This window comes from Rhinatrema bivittatum, chromosome 7 (assembly GCF_901001135.1).
Source record: "Rhinatrema bivittatum chromosome 7, aRhiBiv1.1, whole genome shotgun sequence".
NCBI classification, from domain to species: Eukaryota; Metazoa; Chordata; class Amphibia; order Gymnophiona; family Rhinatrematidae; genus Rhinatrema; species Rhinatrema bivittatum.
In genome coordinates, this window is record NC_042621.1 from 105368384 (window position 1) to 105393132 (window position 24749).

A 24749-nucleotide genomic window follows, 5' to 3' on the forward strand; every position below is an offset into this window, starting at 1 on the left:
TAATCGCATGCAAATGCATGCCGCGGCTGTGAAGCGTTAGGGAAGGGTTATGCCCGCGCAACCCATTTTACTGTATAGGCGCTGTAACAGCGCCTATAAAGTAACCTGGGTGCGCTGGTACCTGTCATTTCAAATGACATTTGAAATGACAGGCACCAGGAAGTGTAAAAAAGTGTAAAAAGTGTAAAAAACAAGAAACCTGTGTGTTATATAAAAAAATAAAAAAATTTTAAATACCTGTCGGAGGGCCGTGGGTCCAGGCGGCCGGTGGGCGGCGGGCAGCCATCAGCGGCATCCGGTAGTCCCTTCTCCCAAAATCGCACGGGCGGGTCGGCAGTGGGGGGGGGGGGGGGGCGGCAGCGGGGGGGCGGCAGCAGGATCCGGGAGCGGCGGGTAGGCAGCAGCGGGGGCCGGGGGGGGGGCAGCGGCAGCAGGATCCAGGGGCGGCAGCGAGATCCGGGGAGCGAGTAGCGGCAGCGTGTTCGATCGGGCAGGCAGGTAGGTGGCAAAAAACAGATGGCCGCCTGCACGGGAAAAGCGTGCAATTGGCCGCTGAAGACGTGACGTCACGACGTTTGGCGTCACGGGGTGTGACGTCACGTCTTCAGCGGCCAATTGCAGCTTTCCCCGGTGCAGGCGGCCATCTTTTTTTCCCACCTACCTGCCCGATCGAACACGCTGCCGCTACTTGCCCCCCGGATCTCGCTGCCACTGCCGCCCCTGGATCCTGCTGCCGCTGCTCCCCGGACCCCGCTGCTGCCTACCCGCCACTCCCGGATCCTGCTACCGCCCCCCCGCTGCCGCTGCCGACCCGCCCGTGCGATTTTGGCGCTCATCCAGGCAGGGGGAGCCGGAGGTCGTTCGCCGTCGGCTCCCTCTGCCTGGATGAATGCCCGTGCGAAATCGGGAGGAAGGGAGAAGGGACTACCGGATGCCGCTGATGGCTGCCCGCCGCCCACCGGCCGCCTGGACCCACGGCCCTCCGACAGGTATTTAAAATTGTTTTATTTTTTTATATAACACACAGGTTTTTTGTTTTTTACACTTTTTACACTTTTTACACTTACCGTAGCAGGCCCGAGGCTTGCTACTTTTTCGTTTGTTTTTTTTTTTCTTCGGGAGGAGGGGACCGGACGGGGCTGCAGGAGACCGGACGGGACCAGGGCGGGTAAGCAATGTTTTTACACTACACTACACTACACTAACTCCTACTGGGGGGAGGCGGTAAACTAGCAGGTTAAGGCCGCGGCAGAACAGCGGGTTACGGAGGAGATAATATCAGCGCCCATTACAGTATCGCAGGGGAATAGCTAATTCCTTCATTATACAGCTTTTTCGTTCATTTACATGCTGGGTGCGGAAAGGGTTTAGGAAGCGCTAAGGACGCGTGAAACTGGAGACTGTATCGCTGGATGGCCTTACTCGTCTGTATTGTGCGCTCCCAGCACGTTACAGACGGGGAATCTTTAACTCAACGTTACTGTATCGACCTGTTAGTAAGGTGAGAGCTGGTAATGGGACATTAATCCTTTGTCTCCACTGAAGTCTTGTTTCTAGCATATGAAAAATCTGCATAAACTTGCATCCCTATGATCTTCTGTGCTTATAATGATGTGATATTTCCTGTATGAGTTCCCTTTCATGTTCTATATATGCCCTGATTCTCACCCAGCACATCTTTGGCCTAGGATTTGATATAGAAAACCTGAAAGAACAATCCAAAAGGACATGGGGAGTGAAGTTTATGCTGGAAGCACTGGATGAGATCCTCTGTGCTAATGTTCCTTACAGTTACAGGGATCAGTGAATGACTGTGCTGTCTTTTTCTCTTAGGGATATGCAACAGATGTCTGCGTCCCCATCTCTAAACTGCCTGAGATTATGGTGGCGACAAAGAAAGACTTGGTGGAATCTCGGCTAACAGGTAAGAAGTCGTTCTTTAGGGTGGTGTCCTTTTACTGTAGTGGGTATAGTCCCCATATTCCTTGGGGGAGGATAGACTTCAGGGGAATGGTCTTGTACCTTGGAGGAGCAGTCTGCTTCTAGTTAATTTTGGTTCCCTGTACGTACCCGGATCAGTCCAGACAGCGGGTTGAGCCTCCTGTCCAGCAGATGGAGCCAGAGAAAAACTGAAAGGGTATCCTATATGAGGACAGTGCTCACCCTGTGCCCCCAAGTATTTCTCTGCTCCAGCAGATGCAGACAGACGAACCTGCGGTTCCCTCTCCTTAGTGATATTTCTTTATTTCTTCTTTTGAGAAGTTTTCCTTCATGTCTTCACTGGGTCAAGTAAGTATTATCTAAAAAAAAAACCAGGAACAGTCTGTTTTAATTTCACAGGAGACAGTTCTGTCTCCTAGCTCTTGTGGAGTCCTAGGTGGGGGGATTTTCCCCTTGAGTAATCAGCCTAGGTCTCTTATCCCCGGTGGCCTTTGAATTTTCCCTGCCTAGGGGTGATACTGGTGGTCCAGTCACTCCCCCTTTTTGTCTTTGGTGACCCTAGAGATGTGCTATGCCTTGGGTCCCGTTGCAGAGATGATTTAATTCCTCTGCTGTGGCAAAAAACAATAAAGTGTATTTAAGAGAATCCTCTTCAAAAAAAAATTAATTAATTAATTTAATTAAATAAAAAAGAGGAAAAAGGCTATTCTTCATGGCTGAGCGCCAAGCGGCAGGGAAAGAAGCGGCTCGGAGCTGTCTCGTCGGTTCCCATGCTTCAGAGCAGACAGGCACAGCTGATTCCCTCGCGGCTGACTTTTACCCGATGCCGAAATCAGCTTTTTGTATTGCCTGCGGGGAGCCAGCTTCGCGGCTCTCCCGTGACGGTCTCTGCTCAGTCTGCTTGCCCGGAGGGGAGGGATCCTCGGTGGCACCTTTAAATCAACGATCCTAGGTGGGATCAGGAAGCGTGCATCCGGGCCGTCCTCCTTGCAGAAAATCGCAGGAACGGCGGACAATTTGTGCCCGGACCTCGCAGCAGACTCTGAGCCTCAGGGGAGAAGGGAGCCGGATTTATCTCAATCGCCACCTGACTTAAGGCCTGTGGGCTCTCCTAGTGCAGATTCTGACCCTCCCCCTCAGGTGCCCGGCAAAGCACACCACCGTTTTTCCACGGAATTTGTGCTCCAGTTACACAGGTCTTTTTTGGCAAGCTTGTAGGAATAGGGGTATCCCGCTCCGGCCCCCTCCCCCCCGTGAAAATCCCTCGATTGGTCTGTGGCCAGGGCCCTGGCACTCCAGACTCGCAGGGTGCTACTAGGGTCAGGACCATGCCCGGCAGACCGGACCCACCTGACCCTCCTCAGCCCAATCTGCTGCCAGATCCGGATGTGGACGCGGATCTTTCGCTTGTGAATCCACCCGTGGAGGGAGATGACCCACGGGTCCTGAGATTATTTAAACGTGAGGAGCTTGATTCCTTCATGTCTTCCTTCCTTTGTTCTGGATGAACTTGGGATCGAGGTTCCCTCGGAAGAGCCCGCCACTGCCTCCACTTCCCGTACCGTAGACCCGGTCCTAGTGGGCCTGAGAGTTCTGCCTCGTACTTTTCCATTCCATCCTTTGCTTATGCAGCTCCTGCATAAGCAGACCCGAGTCTGGTCTCCGAGTGGGCAGGGTGATGGATAAGCTATATCCTCTGCTGGATCAGGCTCTTAAAATGCTTAAGGTCCGCAAGGTTGATGCTTCGGTGTCTGCTGTCACCAAACGCACCACCATCCCAGTGGTGGGGGCAACGGCCTTAAAGGATCTTCAAGATCGCAAGTTGGAGCTACATCTCAAGAGGATCTTCGAGGTGCTTGGCTTTAGGAGTCCGGGCAACGGTTTGTAGCAGTCTCATGCAGCGGGCAAGCCTCAGGTGGGTTCAACAACTACTCAGCACTCAGGACTTCCCGTCTGCAGAGGCCGAACAAGCGGAGCGGCTCGAAGGTGTGATTGCGTATGGAGCTGATGCCCTTTATGATCTCCAGGTGCAGGCCAGGGCTATGGTCTCAGCGGTCTCCGCCAGGTGACTCCTCTGGCTACGAAACTGGGCAGGGGACTCCTCTTCCAAGTCGCAGTTGGGCATTCTCCCCTTCAAGGGCAAGTTGCTTTTTGGAGAGGACCTGGAACAGCTTATTAAATCCTTAGGTGGCAACAAGGTTCATAAGCTGCCTGAGGACCACCCTAAACAGTCCAAATCCTTTTTTCCTTCGCGCTCTCGATTCAGGGGTCAGCGCAGGTACAACAAACCGCGGGGGTCCTTTCAGTGGACTATCTCCACCAGATTGCAGGCATGGTCTCATTCCTTTCGGGGACGTCGGCCATTCCGGGATGGCAACCCCCAAGGATCCTCCACAATGTCTTTGCAATGAGATGCGGCTGGCCCATTCCTCCACTCACGCCTTAGGTGAATGTCTGTCTCTTTTTCTTGAGGAATGGGCCAAAATCACTACAGATCAGTGGGTCCTTGATGTGATCGGAAGAGGTTATGCATTAGAATTTGCTCGGGACCTTCCAGACAGCCACCTGATCTCTCCATGCGGCAGTCAAAAACAGCCAGCGGTGTATCAGACTCTCGACAGGCTCCTGAAGCTAGGGGCCATAGTCCCTGTTCCCCCCCCCCCCCAAAGGAACAGGGATCTGGCCAGTATTCCATCTACTTCATCGTCCCTAAAAAGGACGGCTCCTTCCTACCGATTATGGACCTCAAGAGAGTCAACCGGGTGCTCTAGGTTCCCCATTTTCGGATGGAGACCCTGAGGGCGGTCATAGCGGCGGTTCGCTCTGGCGAGTTCCTGGCTTCGCTCGATCTCACGGAGGCTTACCTTCAACATCCCGATTTGCAAAGAGCACCAGAGGTTTCTTTGCTTCGACATACTGGGCTGGCACTTCCAGTTTCAAGCTCTTCCGTTCGGGCTCGCCACCGCTCCTCGCACGTTCACCAAGGTGATGGTGATGGTGGCGGCTTTTCTCCAGCGAGAGGGAGTCCTAGTCCTTCCCTACCTGGACGACTGGCTCATCCAGACAAAGTCTGAGAAGCTCTGTGCGATGGTAGTCAGTCATGTCGTGTTGGTGCTCACCTCCCTCGGGTGGATAGTCAACTACTCCAAGAGCAACCTCATGCCCTCTCAAGTTCTGGAATTTCTGGGAGCTCGTTTCGACACGCGCATGTCCAAGGTCTCCCTGCCCGAGGCCCGGGCGCTCAAGCTCATGAAGCAGGTACAGCATCTCTTATCTCTCTCGATACCCGCGACTTGGGACTACCTCCAAGTACTGTGCTCTATGGCTTCCACTATAGATCTGGTTTCCTGGGCGTTTGTGTATATGCGTCCTTTGCATAAAGCTTTGCTAGCCCATTGGAAGCTGGTCTCGGAGGAGTTTTGGGCGCCCTTACCACTTCCCGAATCTACCATCACCAGCATGCGGTGGTAGCTCCCACTCGATCACCTGTTGAAGGGCATGTCCCTGGAGCTCCCCAGTGGATTGTCGTGATTACTGATGCCAGCCTCTCAGTCTGGGGAGCGGTGTGTCAGTCTCTGTCGACTCAGGGACATTGGTTCACGATCCAATCCAAGTGGCACATCAACCGCCTGGAGACCCGGGCGGTCTGACTGGCACTCAAGTTCTTCCTTCCCTTGATCAGTCGCAAAGTGGTGAGAATCCTCTCAGACAATGCCTCCACGGTAGCTTACATCAATTGCCATGGGGGCACCAGGAGTCACCTGGTGGCCCTGGAAGCCAGCAAACTGTTTCCATGGACAGAGTGCCATCTGGACCGCCTGGCGGCCTCCCTCATTGCAGGGAAGGAGAATGTACAGGCCGACTTCCTCAGTCTTCAGCATCTCGATCCCAGAAAGTGGGAGTTGTCAGAAGAGGCGATGGATCTAGTCGTGCGCAAGTGGGGGGCTCCCCACTTGGACTTGATGGCCACCTTGAAGAACGCAAAGGCTCCCAGGTTCTTCAGTCACAGAAGGGAGCACTGCTCAGAGGGCATGGATGCTCTGGTCCTGCCCTGGCCCAGCGACATCCTCCTCCATATATTCCCACCTTGGCCTCTAGTGGGAAAGGTACTCAGAAGGATAGAGCTTCACAAGGGGTGGTCATTCTTATCGCGCCGGAGTGGCCCCGGAGACCATGGTTTGCGGATTTCATGAATCTCGTGTCGGACAGCCCTCTTCGTCTCGCTCACCTACCCAACCTTCTACGATAAGGTCCCGTATTTTTCGATCAGGCGGATCACTTTTGTCTAGCGGCCTGGCTTTTGAGCGGCAGCAACTAAGAAAGAGGGGCTATAAGGAGGAGGTGATATCCACGTTGTTGCGGGCCCGTAAAACCTCTACATCTCTCGCTTATGATCGTGTTTGGAGAGTGTTTGACAATATGTGTGCGGAGGCTGGGGTATCGGCGCGCAGGGCTTCAGTCTTCCTGGTTCTCTCTTTCTTCCAGAATGGACCCTCTAAAGGTTTGTCTTTCAATTCTTTGCGTGTTCAGGTTTCGGCTCTCGGTTCCCTCTTGGGGAGGCTAGACTGTTACACAGTGGCGGCCCATCCGGATGTCAGATGTTTTCTTAAAGGGGCTAAGCATTTGAATCCGCCGGTCCGGGCTACTTGCCCATCCTGGAGTCTTTCAATTCCTTTGTGACCTCTGCAAGGTGCCCTTCGAACCCCTTCCGGCGGGCCACGCTCAAGGACCTGATGCTTAAGACAGTGTTTCTAGTGGCTATTTGCTCAGCCAGGAGGGTCTCCGAGCTGCAAGCTTTATCCTGTCGGGAGCCCTTCCTGCGGTTCTATGATTCGAGGGTCTCTCTAAAGACGGTTCCCTCTTTTCTGCCAAAGGTAGAAAAGAGGGAACCAGTTAATGGAACCAGTGTGAATCAGTTAATGGAGCTCCCAGCCTTTTCTCCGGAGGATATTGCTAACACGTCTGGTGGTGATTTACGATGTTTGGATGTTAAGAGAGTTCTTCTACAGTACTTACCGGTTACCAATAAATTCTAGGTCTCTGATCATCTCTTTGTTTTATGGAGTGGGCCTCATATGGGACAGAAGGCCTCTAAAGCCACCATAGCTCGCTGGCTAAAGGAAGCAATCGCGTCTGCGTATCTTTGCAGGGGCCGGCCGGTTCCAGAGGGTCTAAAAGCCCATTCTCTGCGTTTGCAGGCTACCTCATGGGTGGAGAGCCAGCTGGTTTCTCCGCAGGAAATTTGCAGAGCAGCCACTTGGAAGTCACTGCATACTTTTGCCCAGCATTATCATCTGGACGTACAGGCGCCAGTGATTGTTTCCTTCGGCAGACAGGTACTCACAGTGGGACTGTCTCAGTCCCATCCTAATTAGGGAAGCTTTGGTACATCCTGTTGTCTGGACTGATCCGGGTACGTACGGGGAAAGAAAAATTTGTTCTTACCTGCTAATTTTCATTCCTGTAGTACCACGGATCAGTCCAGACTCCCTCCCATTCTACTTTTTCTAGTCCGCTCGAAGCCTTTTTCTTTATAGATATGGAGAATGCCTTCTTCCTTTCAAAACTTCTATATAGCAGAACTATAAGGCACCGGACGTATCTATCATATAGACAAGAGCTGTTTCTTGCACTGTTCCAAATTCGCATTATATTATTCATGTTGGCTTGGTTATTTGCTTGATCTTATTCTGGTTCAATTTCCGTTTATGTTTATCTGCTTTGATAACGTTTATACTGAGGGGCGCAGGGTGAGCACTGTCCTCATATAGGATACCCTTTCAGTTTTTCTCTGGCTCCATCTGCTGGACAGGAGGCTCAACCCGCTGTCTGGACTGATCCATGGTACTACAGAAACGAAAATTAGATAAGAACCAATTTTCCTATATGTATTCCATTATATATCCTAGCACTAAGGTTACACTTCTACAGGCAGCAAAAATTGCGCATAACTTTGCAGTAAACCTTGGAGGATTACCTTTTGGGTGCAGAACCAGGTAAGACTTAAGGATCCAAATATGTAGGTGCCCTAGAAGAGAGGGGGAATATGATAGAGACTTTTAAATACCTCAAAGGTTCATGCAATGCAGCGGAAGCACATGCTTTTCACCGTGTCATAATCTGAGAATGGAGTGAGGTAGATTTAGAATGTTGGAGCACTATCTCAGCAGAGGTGGTGAAGAAAAACAGTATTAAAATTCAAGAAGGCATGTCATAAGCACAGCGGGCCCTTAGTAGTGGGGAACTCTCCCCTTTCACAAAAAGTCACTTTCCTCCCAAGCAACTCCCCCAATCCATATACCCCAGTTCCCCCCTTACATACAAAAGACTCCCTGGAGTTTAGTGGACTCCCCTGCCCCCAAATAGGAGGGTCCTAGGAGTGCTCTGGGGTCCCCACTGGACCATCAAGGAGACTTTTTGAGATAAGGGGGAGTGGTGGGGGCTCCACTGCACACCAGGGAGTCTGTTGTATGTAAGGGTGGGGGATCTGGAGGATATGGATTGGAGGGGGTTGGGATTGCTTGGGAGGCAAGTGCCTTTTTGTGAAAGGGGAGGGTCGCTTCCCCAGAGGAAGATTTTTCAACATTGAGGGTGGTTGCTTTAGTAGTGGCCCTTAAAGCGAGGATGGCTCAGTACAGTGTTTCTTCTTTTTGAGAGCAGGAATGGATCAGGCAGATTTACTTGAGGGGGGAAGATGACTTTTTGATGAAAGAGGACAAGTTTGAGTAGGTGAGCAGATGGGCCATTGCCACATGATTTGTCAAATTTGGGGGGGGGGGGTATTTTTAATTGTCTGTTGCTGCTAGACGCAGTGGGAGTTGGAGTACAATTTTTCAACATTGGAGAGGAGGTTTAGGATTTTTGTAGCCCTTTAAATTGAAAACAGAAGATGCTTCCTCAAACAGTTAGCTACCACTCCTGAATTGTAGCTAACTTTTTGGGAAATTACATGGTTTGTGTTATTTCTGGTTAGCTAGCTAGGCATGAACTGCTTTGCGTGCATTTGAAAAAATTATGCATGCAGAGCAGTTTGTTTTAATAATGGTGGGGTTTTAGAGAAAAATCACATGATTTTGCTGCAGTTTGGGTATATCACACGATGAATACTGGTTTTTGCACATTATACCTTTATTGCAGCAGAATAAATGAACCTCGAAGAAGGGTATGTGCTGCTGTAGGTAACCTGAACAGATGTGATAGGCCTGGACGTCTCGGTCTACCATCGGTTTCTCTGGAACCCTTGACTTGGGGGGAGTATCAGGACTTGTCTTCTCTGGCTCTAGGTCCTATCGCAGGGCATGTTGGAGATGGAAACTTCCACTGCATCATGGTGCTGAATCCAGATGATATGGAGGAAGTCCAGAGGGTGAAGGAGTTCACAGACAGGCTGGCCAGGTAAGCAGGAAATAGAAGTAAAGATCCTAGGGCAATGTAGAGTCTCTAACTGAAGGTGGAAGGACAGAAAAGAGGCTTTGGATTACATCTTCTTGCTCTCATACTGGGGAACTTGTGATCTCACTGCCTCTCTACAGAGCTACAGTTAAAGTTAGAGCTCCCTCACCTCCCTCTATTGCTATGTAGGACCAGTGGAAAAGTTCAGCGGATCCAAATTCAGAAGCATTTCCCAGAAGTCAAAATGACATTGTCACTGGGTTTTTTTTTGTAAAATTATGATTTTCTTATTTACTCATGAAACAATATTCAATAAAGCAATGTAACAAGAATACAGTCTTATGAAATAAACTTGGTATGATATCAATAATAATAAGCCATAACAATATCCTCCCTCCACCCCACACACACACACACACACACACACACACACACACAACCGAAAATAACATATTCAGAGGATCAGGACAAAACCCTCATCCTCAAAAATTATTACAGTGGAGTGTCAAGCGAATACAAAAAGAAAAGCAAGTAAAATCTCAAGGGATATTAAGGGCTTGTAGACAGCCAAGTTGTGAACGAGTCCCAAATCCTATAAAACATAGGAAGCGTATGATTTTTAACAGCTGTTAACTTATATAAAAAGCATGCCCACTCTAGCCTATTAATAACCTTTTCTATGGAAGGAATGACATTCAGTTTGCAACAGGAGGCAAGCTCAACACCGACAGAGAGCATTTATCCAAAGGAATATCAAAAGGTAGGTTCAATAACGCATGTTCGGGAGCAGCGTGTAAACATAACCCAATAATCCTCTTAAGCTAAAGAGAAGACCCCCCCTCCCAAAACGAAACAATTCTGGGACACCCCCACCATATATGGAAGAAAGTGCCCCTCTCCCCCACACCCGTTCCAGCATAAATCATCTTTATCAGGGGACGCCTTACTTAAGCGGACCGGTGTGAGATATCATCGCATTAATACTTTATAACTGTTTCCAGTCATCAGCGCTGAGACTGAACTCCACTTTGTATTAAAGAATATTAAATCCCATTCCTCAGTCATCAAATGTCTCCCCAGATCCTTTCCCCAGGCAAAGGCAAAAGGATCCTGTGTAGGTAAATCTCTATTAAGAAACCTATATATATTAGAAATCGTTCCTTTCATAGTATCATTATTATGCTCGCACCAGGGCTTGAATTGAGTTTTACCTAAGGACAGTTCTTCACCACTCTTTTCGGCTACCATAAAACGACGAAGCTGAAGATATCTAAGAACTTCTCCACCCACTAAGTTATACTTGTCCTGCAATTTCGGAAAGATGAGATATCTCTGAACTTCCCAGATCTTTTCAAAGCATGTCAACCCATTAAAGATCTAGGAACAGAACTGTGGGGTAGACAGACCTGCTATAAAATCATTATTGTAGTTAATCGCTGAATTATAGAAATAACGGCGATTACCTACTACATGGACTTTCCACTGCTTCCACAATTTTAATGTATGGGCTGTAGTTGGTGGAAAACATAGTACTCGTAGCCATGTCGATTGGGGTTGCCAGGCGAAAGCCCAAAGGGGCATACCTCCCACTAACGATGGTTCTATCTGTACCCAGATTTTAATTCCCCCTTTCTATGCCAATCTATTATGGCTCGTAGTCAAGCTTGCCGCATAGTACCAGTGAAGGTTAGGCACTCCCAATCCACCCTGAAGTTTATGTTGGAACATCACCCTGCTCGCTATCCTGGGAGGTCTACATTGCCATATGAAGGCCAAGATACATCGTTGCCAACATTTTAAGGCAGTAGAGGACATAGGAAGAGACTGAAAAAAGTAACCAAATCTAGGTAAAATGTTCATCTTAACTGCAGCTATTCGGCCAAACCAGGACAAATGCATAGCCATCCCAAGTATCCATATCCTGATGTTTAGCCTTCAGCAAAGGGTTATAGTTCAGCTCAAATAATTCCTGTTCAATATCTTTGTGAGCGACATTGCGGACAGGATAGAAGGTAAGGTTTGTCTTTTTGCGGATGACACTAAGATCTGCAACAGAGTGGACAAGCCGGAAGGAGTGGAGAGAATGAGACGGGATTTAAGGAAGCTGGAAGAGTGGTCGAAGATATGGCAGCTGAGATTCAATGCCAAGAAGTGCAGTCATGCATATGGGGAGTGGAAATCCAAATGAACTGTATTCGATGGGGGGAGAAAGGCTGATGTGCACGGAGCAGAAGAGAGACCTTGGGCTGATAGTGTCTAATGATCTGAAGTCGGCGAAACAATGTGACAAGGCAATAGCTAAAGCCAGAAGAATGCTGGGCTGCATAAAGAGAGGAATATCAAGTAAGAAAAGGGACGTGATTATCCCTTTGTACAGGTCCTTGGTGAGGCCTCACCTGGAGTACTGTGTTCAGTTCTGGAGACCGTATCTCCAAAGAGACAGAGACAAGATGAAGGCGGTCCAGAGAAGGGTGACCAAAAAGGTGGAGGGTCTTCATTGAATGACTTATGAGGAGAGATTGAAGAATCTAAATATGTACACCCTGGAGGAAAGGAGGATCAGAGGTGATATGATACATACTTTCAGATACTTGAAAGGTTTTAATGATCCAAAGACAATGACAAACCTTTTCTATCAGAAAAAAATCAACAGAACCAGGGGTTACAATTTGAAGCTCCAGGGAGGAAGACTCTGAACCAATGTCAGGAAGTATTTCTTCATGGAGAGGGTGGTGGATGCCTGGAATGCCCTTCCGGAGGAAGTGGTGAAGACCAGAACTGTGAAGGACTTCAAAGGGGCATGGGATAAACACTGTGGATCCATAAAGTCTAGAGGACGTGCATGAAGAGTGGGTGGCTCGTGGGAATGACAGCTACTACCTGGAGATAATACCCTTATTCAATAAACATACACACGGTTAATGCGACTCCAACATTGCTCTAAGACTCCAACATTGCTCTAAGCTTCAATGGCAAGAGGAAATGTGGAAAAAAGGATTTGCATTCACAAAAAAGCGGGGAGTAGCTTGCTTGTTTTGGCGGTTACTACCCCAAACCAAATAAACCTGATACTTCACTTTCAATGCATATCCAGCATAGCTCTCTGCTTCAACGGCAGGGAAGAAAGTCTGATACTTCACGCATATCCAGCATAGCTCTCTGCTTCAACGACAGGGGGAATGAAGAAAAGTGGATCTATATACAGACAACAACCAACAAGAACTGAATTATATAGTCTGGGTAAACAAATAAGCATGGGTGTAGCTTGTTTATTGCGGCGGTTACTACCCATAACTAATTAATTAAGCTAGATATTTCACTTAGATGCAGTTCCAACACTGCTCTCTACATTAATGGTGGGGGTGGAAGGGAAATAGAACCAAAAGGTTACTAAGAGCCAAGAGAAACAGATAAGTATGAGAAAAAAAAAAAGGGAGCAAAACTTGCTGGGCAAACTGGATGAACCGTTTGGTCTTCTTCTGCCGTCATTTCTATGTTTCTATAAAGCAGTTGCTGACCCAAATACTTAATTCATTATTTAGCCCATTTAAAAGGGAATGTCCTCCTCAGCAAAGGAAGCTATTCCTCCATCACAGTAAGATTAAGCAACTTAGATTTTTCTAGATTCAATTTAAATCCAGAAACCCTGCTAAACTCCCCCAAAGCGTCCACCGCCACCCCCAAAGAATAAAAAGGATTCAATAATGTAAATAAAATATTATCAGCAAAAAGAGAGATTGTATAATCCCTATCTCCCACTTGAACCATGGAGATCTCTCCCATCCACATTATTTGAATTGCTAGTGGCTCTAGGAGCAAGGCGAATGTTATGTTTTTGTAAGAATGTGAACCCTGGGCTGAGATGAGAGGTGACTCTGTCTAAAGGGAGGGAGCCGTGTGTGCCTCACCGTCAGCAGGTGTAGTCTCAAGTGGCGTGGACACAGCTAGAAGTAGAGACTTTGTTATGAAGGAAGGAAAAAGTAATGTCCACAGAACTGGAGATGTAATAGTACAGTCCTGAGCAATTGGGAATACCCAGAGCAAGGCCACAGATGAGAAGATCCGGTAATGACCCGCGGAGCGGGGTACGCCAGGGATCCCCTCTGACGAATGTAGGCACCTCAGAAATATGGATCCAGTAGTGGCCCATGGAGCGGGGTATGCAGAGGATGTCTTACAGTAGATGTTGAAGAACTGGTAGAGATGCCGGAACCCGGAAGTGGCTCCAGTAGTTGGTGTGTCAATACTCTGCAGCGCAGGAAAAGCTGAATAGTTTCTACTGAAGGCAAGGCGGTAGTGGCCCGAGGCTCTGGATACATTGCGGAAATTCCTCAATACAGTTCGTATAGTAGAAGTCAGTAGAGGTACTCACAAGAGATGGTTCCAGGAGAGAGAGAGAGACCTGAGAAGCAGGTCTGGTAGCAGTCAGGCAGGTAGGCCCTCAGAGGGCGGATAACCGGGAACACAGGGGAGCCCCCGAGAAGCGGGTACTCAGAGCGTTAGATGCCAAGACCAAAGTCAGGAACAGGAAGTCCTTGAGTGAGGTGTATTTAGCAAGACTGAACTCCTTGCTAACTCGAGGAAGGCAAGGGCCGGTCAGATTAAATACGCTAGCAGTCTGACGTCATCGGGAGGGGACGCCCCCGAGGTTCCCGCCATGAAGTGTACAAAGGAGGCTCTTGCGCGCACCTAAGTAATTCTGGATCCAAGATGGCGGTCAGCAGTGCCCACGCTGTCCCGGGAATGCCAGAGAGGTCGGCGGGGATTAGCAGAGACCGCCATTCTTCCCAGATTTGATGGCGCAGAGAGAAAAGAGGTGAGCATGAGAGGTCGCAGCTGTCTGCGACCGACAGGCGTAACAGCAATCAGCAAGGGTAACAGAGGGCACTCCTGCTGGTCTTGTGCTTTATATTAAAAGAATCAGAATAGATACCATTAATTTTTACCTGGGCAATTGGGTTAGAATAAAGCTGTTGAAGCCAGTTAATGAAAAAAGACCCAAAGTTCATTTCCCCCAATGTACAGAACAAAAAAGGCCAATGTACCATGTCGAATGGTTTCTTGGCATCTACCGAGAGCAAAACTGCTGGAATACACTTTTCTCGGATTCCCCATATTAAATCAATAATCTTGCGCACATTGTCTTGGTAATTCTCCCAGGGATAAAACCCGCCTGATCTGGATGTATCAGTCGAGCTATAACCCTATTTAAGTGATTAGCCAGGACCTTGGCTAAAATCTTGAGATCTATATTAATCAGAGAAATAGGCCTATAAGAGCCACAAAGGGTCAGATCACGACCAGGTTTGGCTAAGATAGATATCCCCGCCACATTAGCTCCAGCTGACAGGGAATTACCAACCCGCAAGGAATTAAACCACTTCATCAATAAAGGGATTAATTTGGAAGAGAACTTTTTATAAAAAAAAAAGGGGGGGGGGGGCTTTATTTACCTTCAAATCTGATCACCTGTGATATGTATTTATTTAAATCATTTATATACCGGTATTAGTAGAGACATCAAATTGGTTTCCATTTGAACTGCAGAATGGAAAATACATTATAACAGGGGGTGGGAACTGGGAAAGGCATAACAGTAGTGCAGTATGGAAAAAAGGTTAACACAGCAACAATAGCTGAACATAGAGATCCTTAACAGCAGGCTAGTGGTATAAATACAAGGATGCGCGTGGGAAGACATCTTTGTAAGCAGGACTATTCCGGGTAGGGTCGTTTGAATAGCCAAGTTTTTAATTTTTTTTTTAACTTAATCGCACATGGTTCGAGGCGCAGGTTAGGGGGCATGGAGTTCCAGAGAGAAGGGCCGGCAATTGAGAGGGCACGGTCACGTGTGGTGGTAAGGTGTGCTGTTTTTAAAGGGGGTACAAGTAGGGTGCCTTTATTAGCAGTTCTGGTGGGGCGGGTGGAGTGGTGGTGGCTAAAAGGGATGTCTAGCCAGTTGGAGTTGTGAGAGTGAATGGATTTGTGAACGATGGATAGGGCTTTGTAATGTATACAGGAGAGGATAGGGAGCCAGTGTAAATCTCTAAGGACTGGGGTGATATGATCATGTTTACGGGTATTAGAGATGATTCTTGCTGTTGCGTTTTGCAGCATTTGTAGTGGTTTTATCGTGGAGTAGGGGAGTCCTAGGAAAAGTGCGTTATAGTAATCCAGTTTGGCAGAAATGGTGGCTTGGATCACTGTGCGAAAAATTTATTTTTTATTTAACAGCTTTTCTATACCGATATTAGTGGGCACATCATATAGGTTTACATTAAACAATAGATGAAAAATACAATGAACAGGGAATGGGGAGGGGGACAACATAATGCAACATGGTGCAGCAACGGTGCTACAACCAGAGGGAGCTATAATGGTGAGCCTGAAAAGGAGAACTGGGGAGGTAAAGTATTAATGTAATAACTTAGAGGGGATGAAGTTAGCGAAAGAGTGATGAGGTGAGGTGATGAAGTACATGGATCTAGTCTGGATATGCCTGGTGGAAAAGCCAAGTCTTTAGCATTTTCTTGAATTTAAAGGGGCAGGGCTCAAGGCAGAGGTTTTGTAGGTAGAGCATTCCAACGAGTGGGGCCAGCAATAAATAGGGCGCGATCCCTTGTTGAGGTGAGGCAAGCATTCTTGAGGGATGGGATGTGATATTTCAAAGGAGGTTATTTCAGCATCAAAAAAATTGTTGTTCCTCTTCCATAATACTCAGAAGATCTATGGAATCCAAGTAATCGCCAATCTAACTATGAATAATAGAGAGATCAGCGTCATATAGTTTCTCATAAAAATAATTAAATCTTTCCCTGATATCTCCCGGTGAGGTCAACATAATCCCTTCCTCTGCCTTAATCCTAGTAATTTGCTGCTGGGAAATAAGCTTTTTAACCTACGCGCTAACAATCTACTAGCTTTATTTCCCCACTCAAAATGTTCTTGTTTTACTTGGTTCAATTAAAAAGCCAAATTTTCTGTTTCTAATGCCTGCAGCCTGTCCCTAATTTTTTGCAATTGTCTATATACTGAAGTAGATAAAGTACTTTTATGGACCCTTTCCAAATTTAAAAGCTCAGTTCACAGCTGCTGTTTCTGCTCATGTTCTTCCTTCTTGAGGAAGGCCGCCTGAGAAATCAGTTGTCCCCTAATAATAGCTTTTAAACAAATCCAAAGGAGAGAAGGGTTACTATCACTCACATTATTGAAAGCTATGTATTCTCTTTTGTTTTCAGCCAATTGGGTACAGAAAGACTCATCCCCTAATAACATATTGTGATGTTTCCAATATCGTCCACCAGACTCCTCCCTGCAGTTTTGCATATTAGCCCAGATAGAAGCATGATCAAACCAAGAAATTGGGCTTTTCCCTGTACGTACCAGGATCAGTCCAGACTCCTGGGTTTTGCCCCCCTCTAGCAGATGGAGACAGAAGTTTTCAAAACAAAACTCCGCCTTATATAGGATGGTGCCACCTACAGTCTGTTGTGTTCCGCGGCTGTGGTAGGCCACGACCGCGGTCCCCCTACCTTGCCCGCGACGGCGAACCACCGCGGGAGTCCCAGGGGAAGGTCCCGACTTGAGGCCCGTCGCTCCAGCACGGGTCCCCATGCTGCTCACCACAGGGGGAGCCGTCCCTGCTCCCCCCTCGCGGCATCCAGCAGCGTTTTCCTCCGCGGTGGAAATCCAAGATGGCCGCAGCCATCTTTAGGCGCGAGGCCGCGCCTCCTTGACTGATTTAAAGGGACCTGATCCCTTTAACCAGCTGCAGCTGTTCCCTATCAGCCAAAGCAGGGGAAGTATAAAAGCCAGCTTCCTCTGCTCATTCCTTGACTTGGCAACGTCCTTGATGCTGTCTAGTCTGCTTGCTTCGGTGAGTCTTCCAATGTCTTGAACTCTTGTTCCTGTTCCATCTTGGTGTTCCTGGTTCCTGACTTCAGATTGGCTAGCGGTGATTCCTGGTATTGACTTCGGACTGGCAAGTGGTGATCCCTCGGTGTGTGACCTCGGAATGGTAAGCGACGACCCTCTGGCATTTGACCTCGGACTCCTTCTTGACCATCGTCTCCAAGGGCCCGCCTAAGTCCCAGCGGCTCGGGTCCCTACAGGCTCCTCCCAGGGGGACCGCTGGCTTCCAGGGTTGAAGCTCCAGTCAGCCCTTGCACCGAACTCCTTGACCTCTCAAAGGTCCACATAAGTCCCAGCAGTCTGGATCCCTATGGGCTCCTCCTGGGGGGACCGCAGACTTCCAGTGGCGAAGACACAGCTCCTCTCTTCTCATCTCTGCATCCGCCGCCACAGTCGCCTCAGTCTCCAGTGCCGAGGGTCAGCTGGTCACGTCTCCTGCTCTGCCTCGCCAGCCGACGGGAGAACCTACGGATCTTCTCCTAAGGTATACCATCCTCCCGTCGGTCCAAGGGTTCACAAGCCCGAGCATAACAGATTGCCAAGTCCATGGACCCGGCAGAGGCATCCGCTCGCCAGGCCATTCCGGGAATGGCCCAGCGCCTGATGGACCAGCAAAGAACCCTGGATGCCCTGGTTTCTTCAGTGCAGAGCTTGAACCAATGCTTTGATGCATTGGGGCCTATGAATCCTACGCTGCCATCTCCGCCTGCGGCTTCTGGGTGTCGTCCGGTAATCCGTCTGCCCACACCGCCATGTTTTTCTGAGGAACCTCGCACCAGCAGGGGTTTCATTAACCAGTGCAATATGCACTTCCGCCTGCAGGCCGCCCTCTTTCCTGATGACGCCACCAAGAGCACCTTTATCCTGGCTCTTCTTGAAGGGAAGGCCCTAGAATGGGCTTCCCCTCGGTGGGAACTGGACGATCCCATTCTAAGGAACCTAAGAGAGTTCTGGGAGTTGTTCCGGATAAACTTCGGGGTTCCGACTCAAGAAGTTTCTGCAGGGCCAAAGCTGCCGCAGTTACGTCAAGGCTCAAGGACATTGGCTGAATACGCTATAGACTTCCAGACTCTCTCTTCGGAGCTCGGCTGGGGCCCTGAATGTCTACACACCATCTTTTTTCAGGGGCTGAGTCCCCGAATTAAGGATGAGCTCGCGGGACGAGAGATACCGAAGTCCTTGAATGCCTTGATCGACTTGGCAGGGCGCATAGATTGGCACCACCAAGAACGCCGTCAAGAGGCCCAGACGGCACCCAAAGCCGCAACTCCGTCCAGATGCCCTCAGCATTCGCCCTCGCCCAAAGGGAGATCGGGAACCCCCCGATCTCTGCCTGACGAGCCCATGGAATTGGGTCATGGAAAACTGTCCACTCGCGAGCGCCATCGGGGAATAAAGGAGGGTCTCTGCTTTTATTGCGGCATAGTGGGCCACCGAATAGCTGCATGCCCTGCGCGATCTGAAAACTCCCGGGCCTAGGACCTGAGGGAGGTCTCTTCCTAGGCCTAACGTCACCAGCACCTCCACTAATGCTACCAGTGGCGCTAACGTCACCTGCGGGTGAGTTTCATACGTTAGCCCTGGTAGACTCTGGCGCCGGTGGCAACCTTATTATGCAGAAATTGGTGGAGCACCTGAAGATTCCACTGGTCCATGTTCCAGCTCCTCTGGTCATCTCGTCAATTCAAGGGAAGCCCCTCCCGGGTCATGTGACTCACATCACAGAATCCACCCAGCTGAGGGTTGGGCTCCTTCATCACGAACAGATGGCTTTTCATGTCCTGGAGCATTTGATACACCCGGTGGTCTTGGGCCTGCCCTGGCTCCAGGAACACAGGCCCCAGTTTGACTGGAAGACCTTACAACTGACCCATTGGGGACTGAGCTGTCATGGCAAGTGCCTCCAATCAGTAATTCCAGTCTCATGCTCCATTGCCTCGTACGAGGATGTATTTTCGAAGCAAAAGGCCGAGATACTTCCACCTCATTGATCGATTGTGCCATCAACCTCCTCCCTGGCACTGAGCCTCCTCGGGGCTGCACCTATGCCCTCTCGCCTGCAGAGACTCAGGCCATGAATGAGTACATCAGGGAAAACCTGGAGAGGGGCTTCATTCGGAAGTCAAAGTCCCCCGCAGGGGCTGGGTTCTTCTTCGTCAGGAAGAAGGACGGAACTCTTCACCCCTGCATTGACTACCGGGGCTTGAATGCTATAATGGTCAAGGACCATTATCCCTTGCCGCTCATCTCTGAGCTCTTTGACAGACTACAAGGTGCGAGGATCTTTTCCAAGTTGGACCTCCGAGGGGCTTACAACCTCATCCGAATCAAGGAGGGTGATGAATGGAAGACGGCCTTCAACACCCGAGACGGCCACTATGAGTATTTGGTGATGCCGTTCGGGCTCTGTAATACCCCCGCAGTATTTCAGAACACCATGAATGAGATACTCCGTGATCTCTTGTACCAGTGCGTGGTCATATACTTAGACAACATCTTGATTTTCTCAGACACTCTGGCCACCCACCGCCAGCACGTCGTCCAAGTTTTACAACACCTCAGGGAACATAAATTGTATGTGAAGCTTGAAAAGTGCCTTTTTGAGCAGGAGTCTCTTCCTTTCCTGGGATATAAAGTCTCTAGCCAGGAATTCCATATGGATCCGCAGAAGCTAAAAGCCATTTGGGAGTGGCCACAGCCGTCTGGACTAAAGGCACTCCAAAGATTTCTGGGCTTCGCAAACTATTACCGCTCGTTTATTCCTCACTATGCGTCAATCGTTGCCCCGATGAAAGCCCTGACCCAGAAAGGCGCGGACCCCAAGAATTGGCCTCCGGGAGCAGAGGCTGCCTTTCGTCGCCTCAAGGAGGCATTCATGCAACAACCGTGCCTTCGACATCCGGATCCGCAGCGGCCATTTTTTTTATCAAGGTGGTCGCATCCTCAGAAGGAGTAGGGGCCGTTCTGAACCAGGCCTCCGAAGGCCATAAGCTACGTCCGTGTGCCTTCCTCTCCTGCCAGTTCTCGCCAGCAGAGCGGAACTATGCCATTGGCGATAAGGAGCTCTTGGCCATCAAGGAAGTCTTAGAAGAGTGGCGCCCATGGCTAGAGGGGGCACAACACCAGTTTACAGTCTTCACAGACCATAAGAATTTAGAGTACTTGCATGAACATGCTTTAAACGGGTGTGTTAATTGGTGCGGGTCCATTATTTTCCAATGGAGCTGATTTGCTAAATAATGCGCACATTACTACACTTTAGTGACCATGCCTATTAATGTGCATTTTGGTTTTAAATAGAAGCAAAATTCCCCAGCAACTGCCATAGCACAAAACGAGCAGCACTGGCTGCTGCTGCAGAAGCTCCAGGGGCATCTCTCGTCCTCGCTCCTCAGCTCTGCCAGCCCCTGCTGCATGCAGGGCAGGAGCCCACTCCTAATCTCATGCTTGGAAAGCAACTGCTGCTCTTTGGAGAGTAAATATAAATTGATAAACTGCAATAGCACCAGTGTGGACATAAACAAACCCCTCTCAACTGTCCAGACCCCGAAGCCTGAGTTTACTGCTGCCTGTAGATCTACGTTTGCAGGTTCTGCTGTCACCTTGGTCTCACCTCTCACCAGGAGATGGAGCTCATTGCACTGTAAACTGGGGATCTTTAGGACGTTTTCTGATGACTCATTAGATCAGGGTATCCCAAAACCTTTTGCTTTGCAAGCCACTTTGAAGCAGTATTGTAAGCACAAGATCTGGCACAGAATAAAGTGACTTTAGAATCCAGAGCAGAATGGGAAACTGCCCCTGGCTGAGCCTGGAGTTTCACAGGGTGTACCAACTGCTTGTATGGTCTTGGTTTTGGATTTTTGTTTTTTCTATACATGACTATGCCAAGGCTTGACCTCTCACCTGCAGATCTTCTGGGATTGTCTGTGTGCATTAAACTGTCAGGGGCTGAAAGTGCTAGAGATTCCAGTGAAGTGCAGCCCACAGGGAATGGAAACGTTGAAATGAGAGGATGTCATTATGGGGGCAATTTTCAAAAGCCATTTGCGTGTGTGTGTGTAAATTGTCTGTCTGAAAATTGCCCAGACTCTATGCAGCTTTAAGTGCACGTGTTATTGCGCCATGCTGTCTGCAGCGAGTAGAGGCATTTCTAGCAGTGCGCTATGCCAGAACAGGTGTGGTCTTTGCATTTTCAAAACTATCTCTGTTGTCTGGAAGGAGAAACAAAGCCACAGCAAAAGTAGGTTCAAATTGTGTGTGGGTATACTTTCCCCTTTGAGAGCCGGTGCAAAGTAGGTGGGGAAAAGTATCTGTCTTCTGAACGGTATCCCACATAAGTCCAAGTTTAAAGGGCTGCAGTCTGCCCTACATTTACCTGATGGTTGCAGATATTTAGAAGCTGTTATAAAGTGAGTGAAACTGTAATTAGAAAAGAAAAAGCTCATGACATTTTAAAATGGGTCTGCAGTGCAGGGATCTGGAAGAGAGTCATTCACATCAACTTCCCGGTCCTATCTGCTGAGCCCCACCTTCCAGTCAGTGGTGCCATCGGGTTTCCTGCATGCTCCTACTCAGCAAGCTGCTGTCACCTACTTCTCCCCATGTATTACAGAGCAGCTTCAAACTACCTTTAAATGCGTTCCATGATACTGAACATTGCTCCCTCTACGGGCTGAGCTCCTTGTACCTGCTAGTAAATCAAATATCTCCTTTATATTATGAGGGCGGAGGAGGTTGCTGTATCCCCCTTAGGGAGTTTGCTGCTCGAACCTTTCACTGATCCCGCTGGTGCTTTCACTGATCCCCGGCTCTTTCTTCCATCCCCTATTGCCCCCTACTGGCTGTTCTCATAGGCTTCTGTTGTTTCCTTTCCAGGAGGGCATTGGCTTTGCATGGCACCTGCACAGGTGAACATGGAATCGGGCTGGGGAAGCGGAAACTTCTGGAGGAGGAGCTCGGGGACGTTGGCATAGAGACCATGAGGCAGCTGAAAGCCACCTTGGATCCCAAGAACATTATGAATCCTGGGAAAGTCTTGGAATAGGCCCAGAATGGCACAACTGTTGTGTTCCCTAGCAAAGACATCTAATTCTTGCGTGTGCAGGGTTTTATGCAGCAGTGCTGCTGTTCAGTTACTGCTTTAACTATTTTGCAGGTAAACATTGTCAGGTGCCTCATGTTCATACAGCTAGTTAGTTAGGTTGGTGGCTGAGCCCTTTCCTAAATTAAGCAAGCTGGTTAAAAAAAAAAATGGCTGGCTAGAATTAAGCTGGGTGCTATACAGAAAATGTACCAAGTCTCAAAGCCCTTTGTTATAACACCAAGTCCCTCTGAGCCACACTCTCTCCCTTCCTCCACCTCTCACCCAGAGCTGTAGTCTCCCTCCCTCCACCACCCCAAACCCCAATGTTTGATCAAAGTTCCCTCACCTCATGCCCCTGTGCCCTGAACCATTTTCTTGTAGCCCTCTGAGCTCCAAATGTTTGAACAAAGGCCCCTGGATGCAGATGCTTCTCCCGCCCCTCTCTAGCCCATTGGCCTTCCACTTTCCCCCCACCTAACAGTGATTAAAAAATAAATACACTGCCCTCTTCCGCGCTCAGCTCTGAAGACCGCAGCGCAAACCTGTGCCTCTTAGTGGCGCCGTTCACAGCGTGGTACATGAGCAGGGAACAGGTAAACCTATCGGCTCCTGCCATTGGGGGAGGGGGGGGTCAGAGAGAGGGAGGGAGATCACAGCTTGGGGAGAAACGTGTTCATACCTTGGAGAGTGGAAGGGGAACAGAGGAGGAAGATTGTGGGTCGGGTTAGACCTGTCTGCCAAAAGTTAGGCCTAACTATCCCCGCGCTCAGGGCTAGTTCCCTAAACGTAAGCAGCTACCACTGAAAATGAGCACTAGCCCACTCCGTTCTTTGGCATATTTCCATAATTTGCATGGCTGAAATATAGCAACCTAGTCAAACTATTTGTATTTAGCAGCAGTAAATGCTCAAAGCCTTTCATCCAGCCACTTAACGCTGTAGTTAGGAGACTTAGATGGCTTTGAAAAATGGCCTTTTGGTTTCTTTTTTTTTTAATAATCTTTTATATTGGCATCAACTTATATTTACATCCCTTGCCCTTATTGATTTTAACAGAATAAAGGGCCTGTGTTCTTTTTTTCTGCTGACACAGTGGCTGGATTCTGTAGCATGCCAAACATTTTTCTTGTATAAACAGCAACTATATAAATATGCAGAACAAAAAAAATGGTATATAGACTAAAGCCTTCCTTCATACTGCTGTTTGCAATGTTAATTGGTAATCTGAGCCAGCCATTAGTTTTTCCACTGGATATTGGAAGAGGTACTATGAATTAACTGTCTAGCTTTGCCAGGTAACCAATCTATAAATCTACCCCATGCTGCTAAAAAAGCCCCCTTTTTTTTCTGATTGAGTTCCAGAGATCAATTCTGTCCATTTCTAATAAATTTATCTTAATACTGAGCCAAAACATTATGTCTGGGAAAGATTTCTCTATCCATTAAATCAAGATAAGCTTTTCTCGCTGCCACCAAAATGGGATAAATTCTTTTGGCAGGGCTTGGTAATTTTTTCACCAACTTTTCTTTTGCCCAGTTAGTAAAACTATTTTATTGACTAGCATTTGTACGTTTACAATGGCTTGTGTAATGATCAAGATGTCATTCCAGAAGGGTATTGAGGTACAACACAGAAAATTATGTGTTATGGATGCAAGAGCTGTATTATATTTAAGAGGATTTGGGGATTGCAACCATCCCATTTTGTGCCTTCTACCTAGACAATAAAGCTTCATCGATAATTGTGTATTGCATTTCTTTGAGCCTCACAGCTGGTGAGATAGTATATGCCTGTTCTAGGATGTCAATAAAATCACACAAGATGATATATCTAATTTGTTTTGCCACTTAGAACATAACTTGTTAATGATTAGTAGTTTATTTAATAAAAGTTTATACTAAAGAGAATTTGAATCTTTTTTTTCTCTCGATAAGCAGAGCTGAATTAGTTTAGCCACGTGATGACATCATCTGGAGGTACCAAATGGAGCTCTCTTTAGTAGAACTTTTGCTTTACTGAGCATGTGTGGGAATTTAGGAAACTTTCAGCTGAAAACTTACATTCCAAGCAGATTCTGAAATTAACCGTCCCTGTGTATTCTAGTTAATTCTGCAGCATCATGAGAAAATTCCTTCAGGATCAAATGTGGTGGTTGGTTTAAGTCTCCAGCTCAATTGTTCTCACTGCATTTTAACTACATCATCATATTCCAGAACTGCTGACTGCACAACCTTCACCCCTTGCTGGGAAAAAGTACTTAAATTTTGCGCTAAACATTTTTGGAGGGATAAAATATTAGTGGCTGCTTATATTACAAATTATTTGGAAAGGATAGAGAACAAAACAGACTATCATAATTCCATTGTACAGATCAATGGTATAACCACACATTGAGGATTGTGTACAGTTCTGGTCACCC

The 24749-nt window shown here is 48.2% G+C and overlaps 1 protein-coding gene across 2 annotated transcripts in view; it reads left to right on the forward strand.

Moving 5' to 3' along the window:
- Positions 1-24229, forward strand: part of LDHD (lactate dehydrogenase D) — a 65420-nt gene extending 41191 nt beyond the window's left edge. For both annotated transcript variants that reach the window (XM_029608871.1, XM_029608872.1), the window contains exons 9-11: positions 1834-1924; positions 9225-9336; positions 22123-24229. In XM_029608871.1, the coding sequence (XP_029464731.1) occupies positions 1834-1924; positions 9225-9336; positions 22123-22291 (372 nt within the window). In that variant the 3' untranslated portion in view covers positions 22292-24229. The remainder of the gene's footprint in view (positions 1-1833; positions 1925-9224; positions 9337-22122) is intronic.
- Positions 24230-24749: the final 520 nt, after the last annotated feature.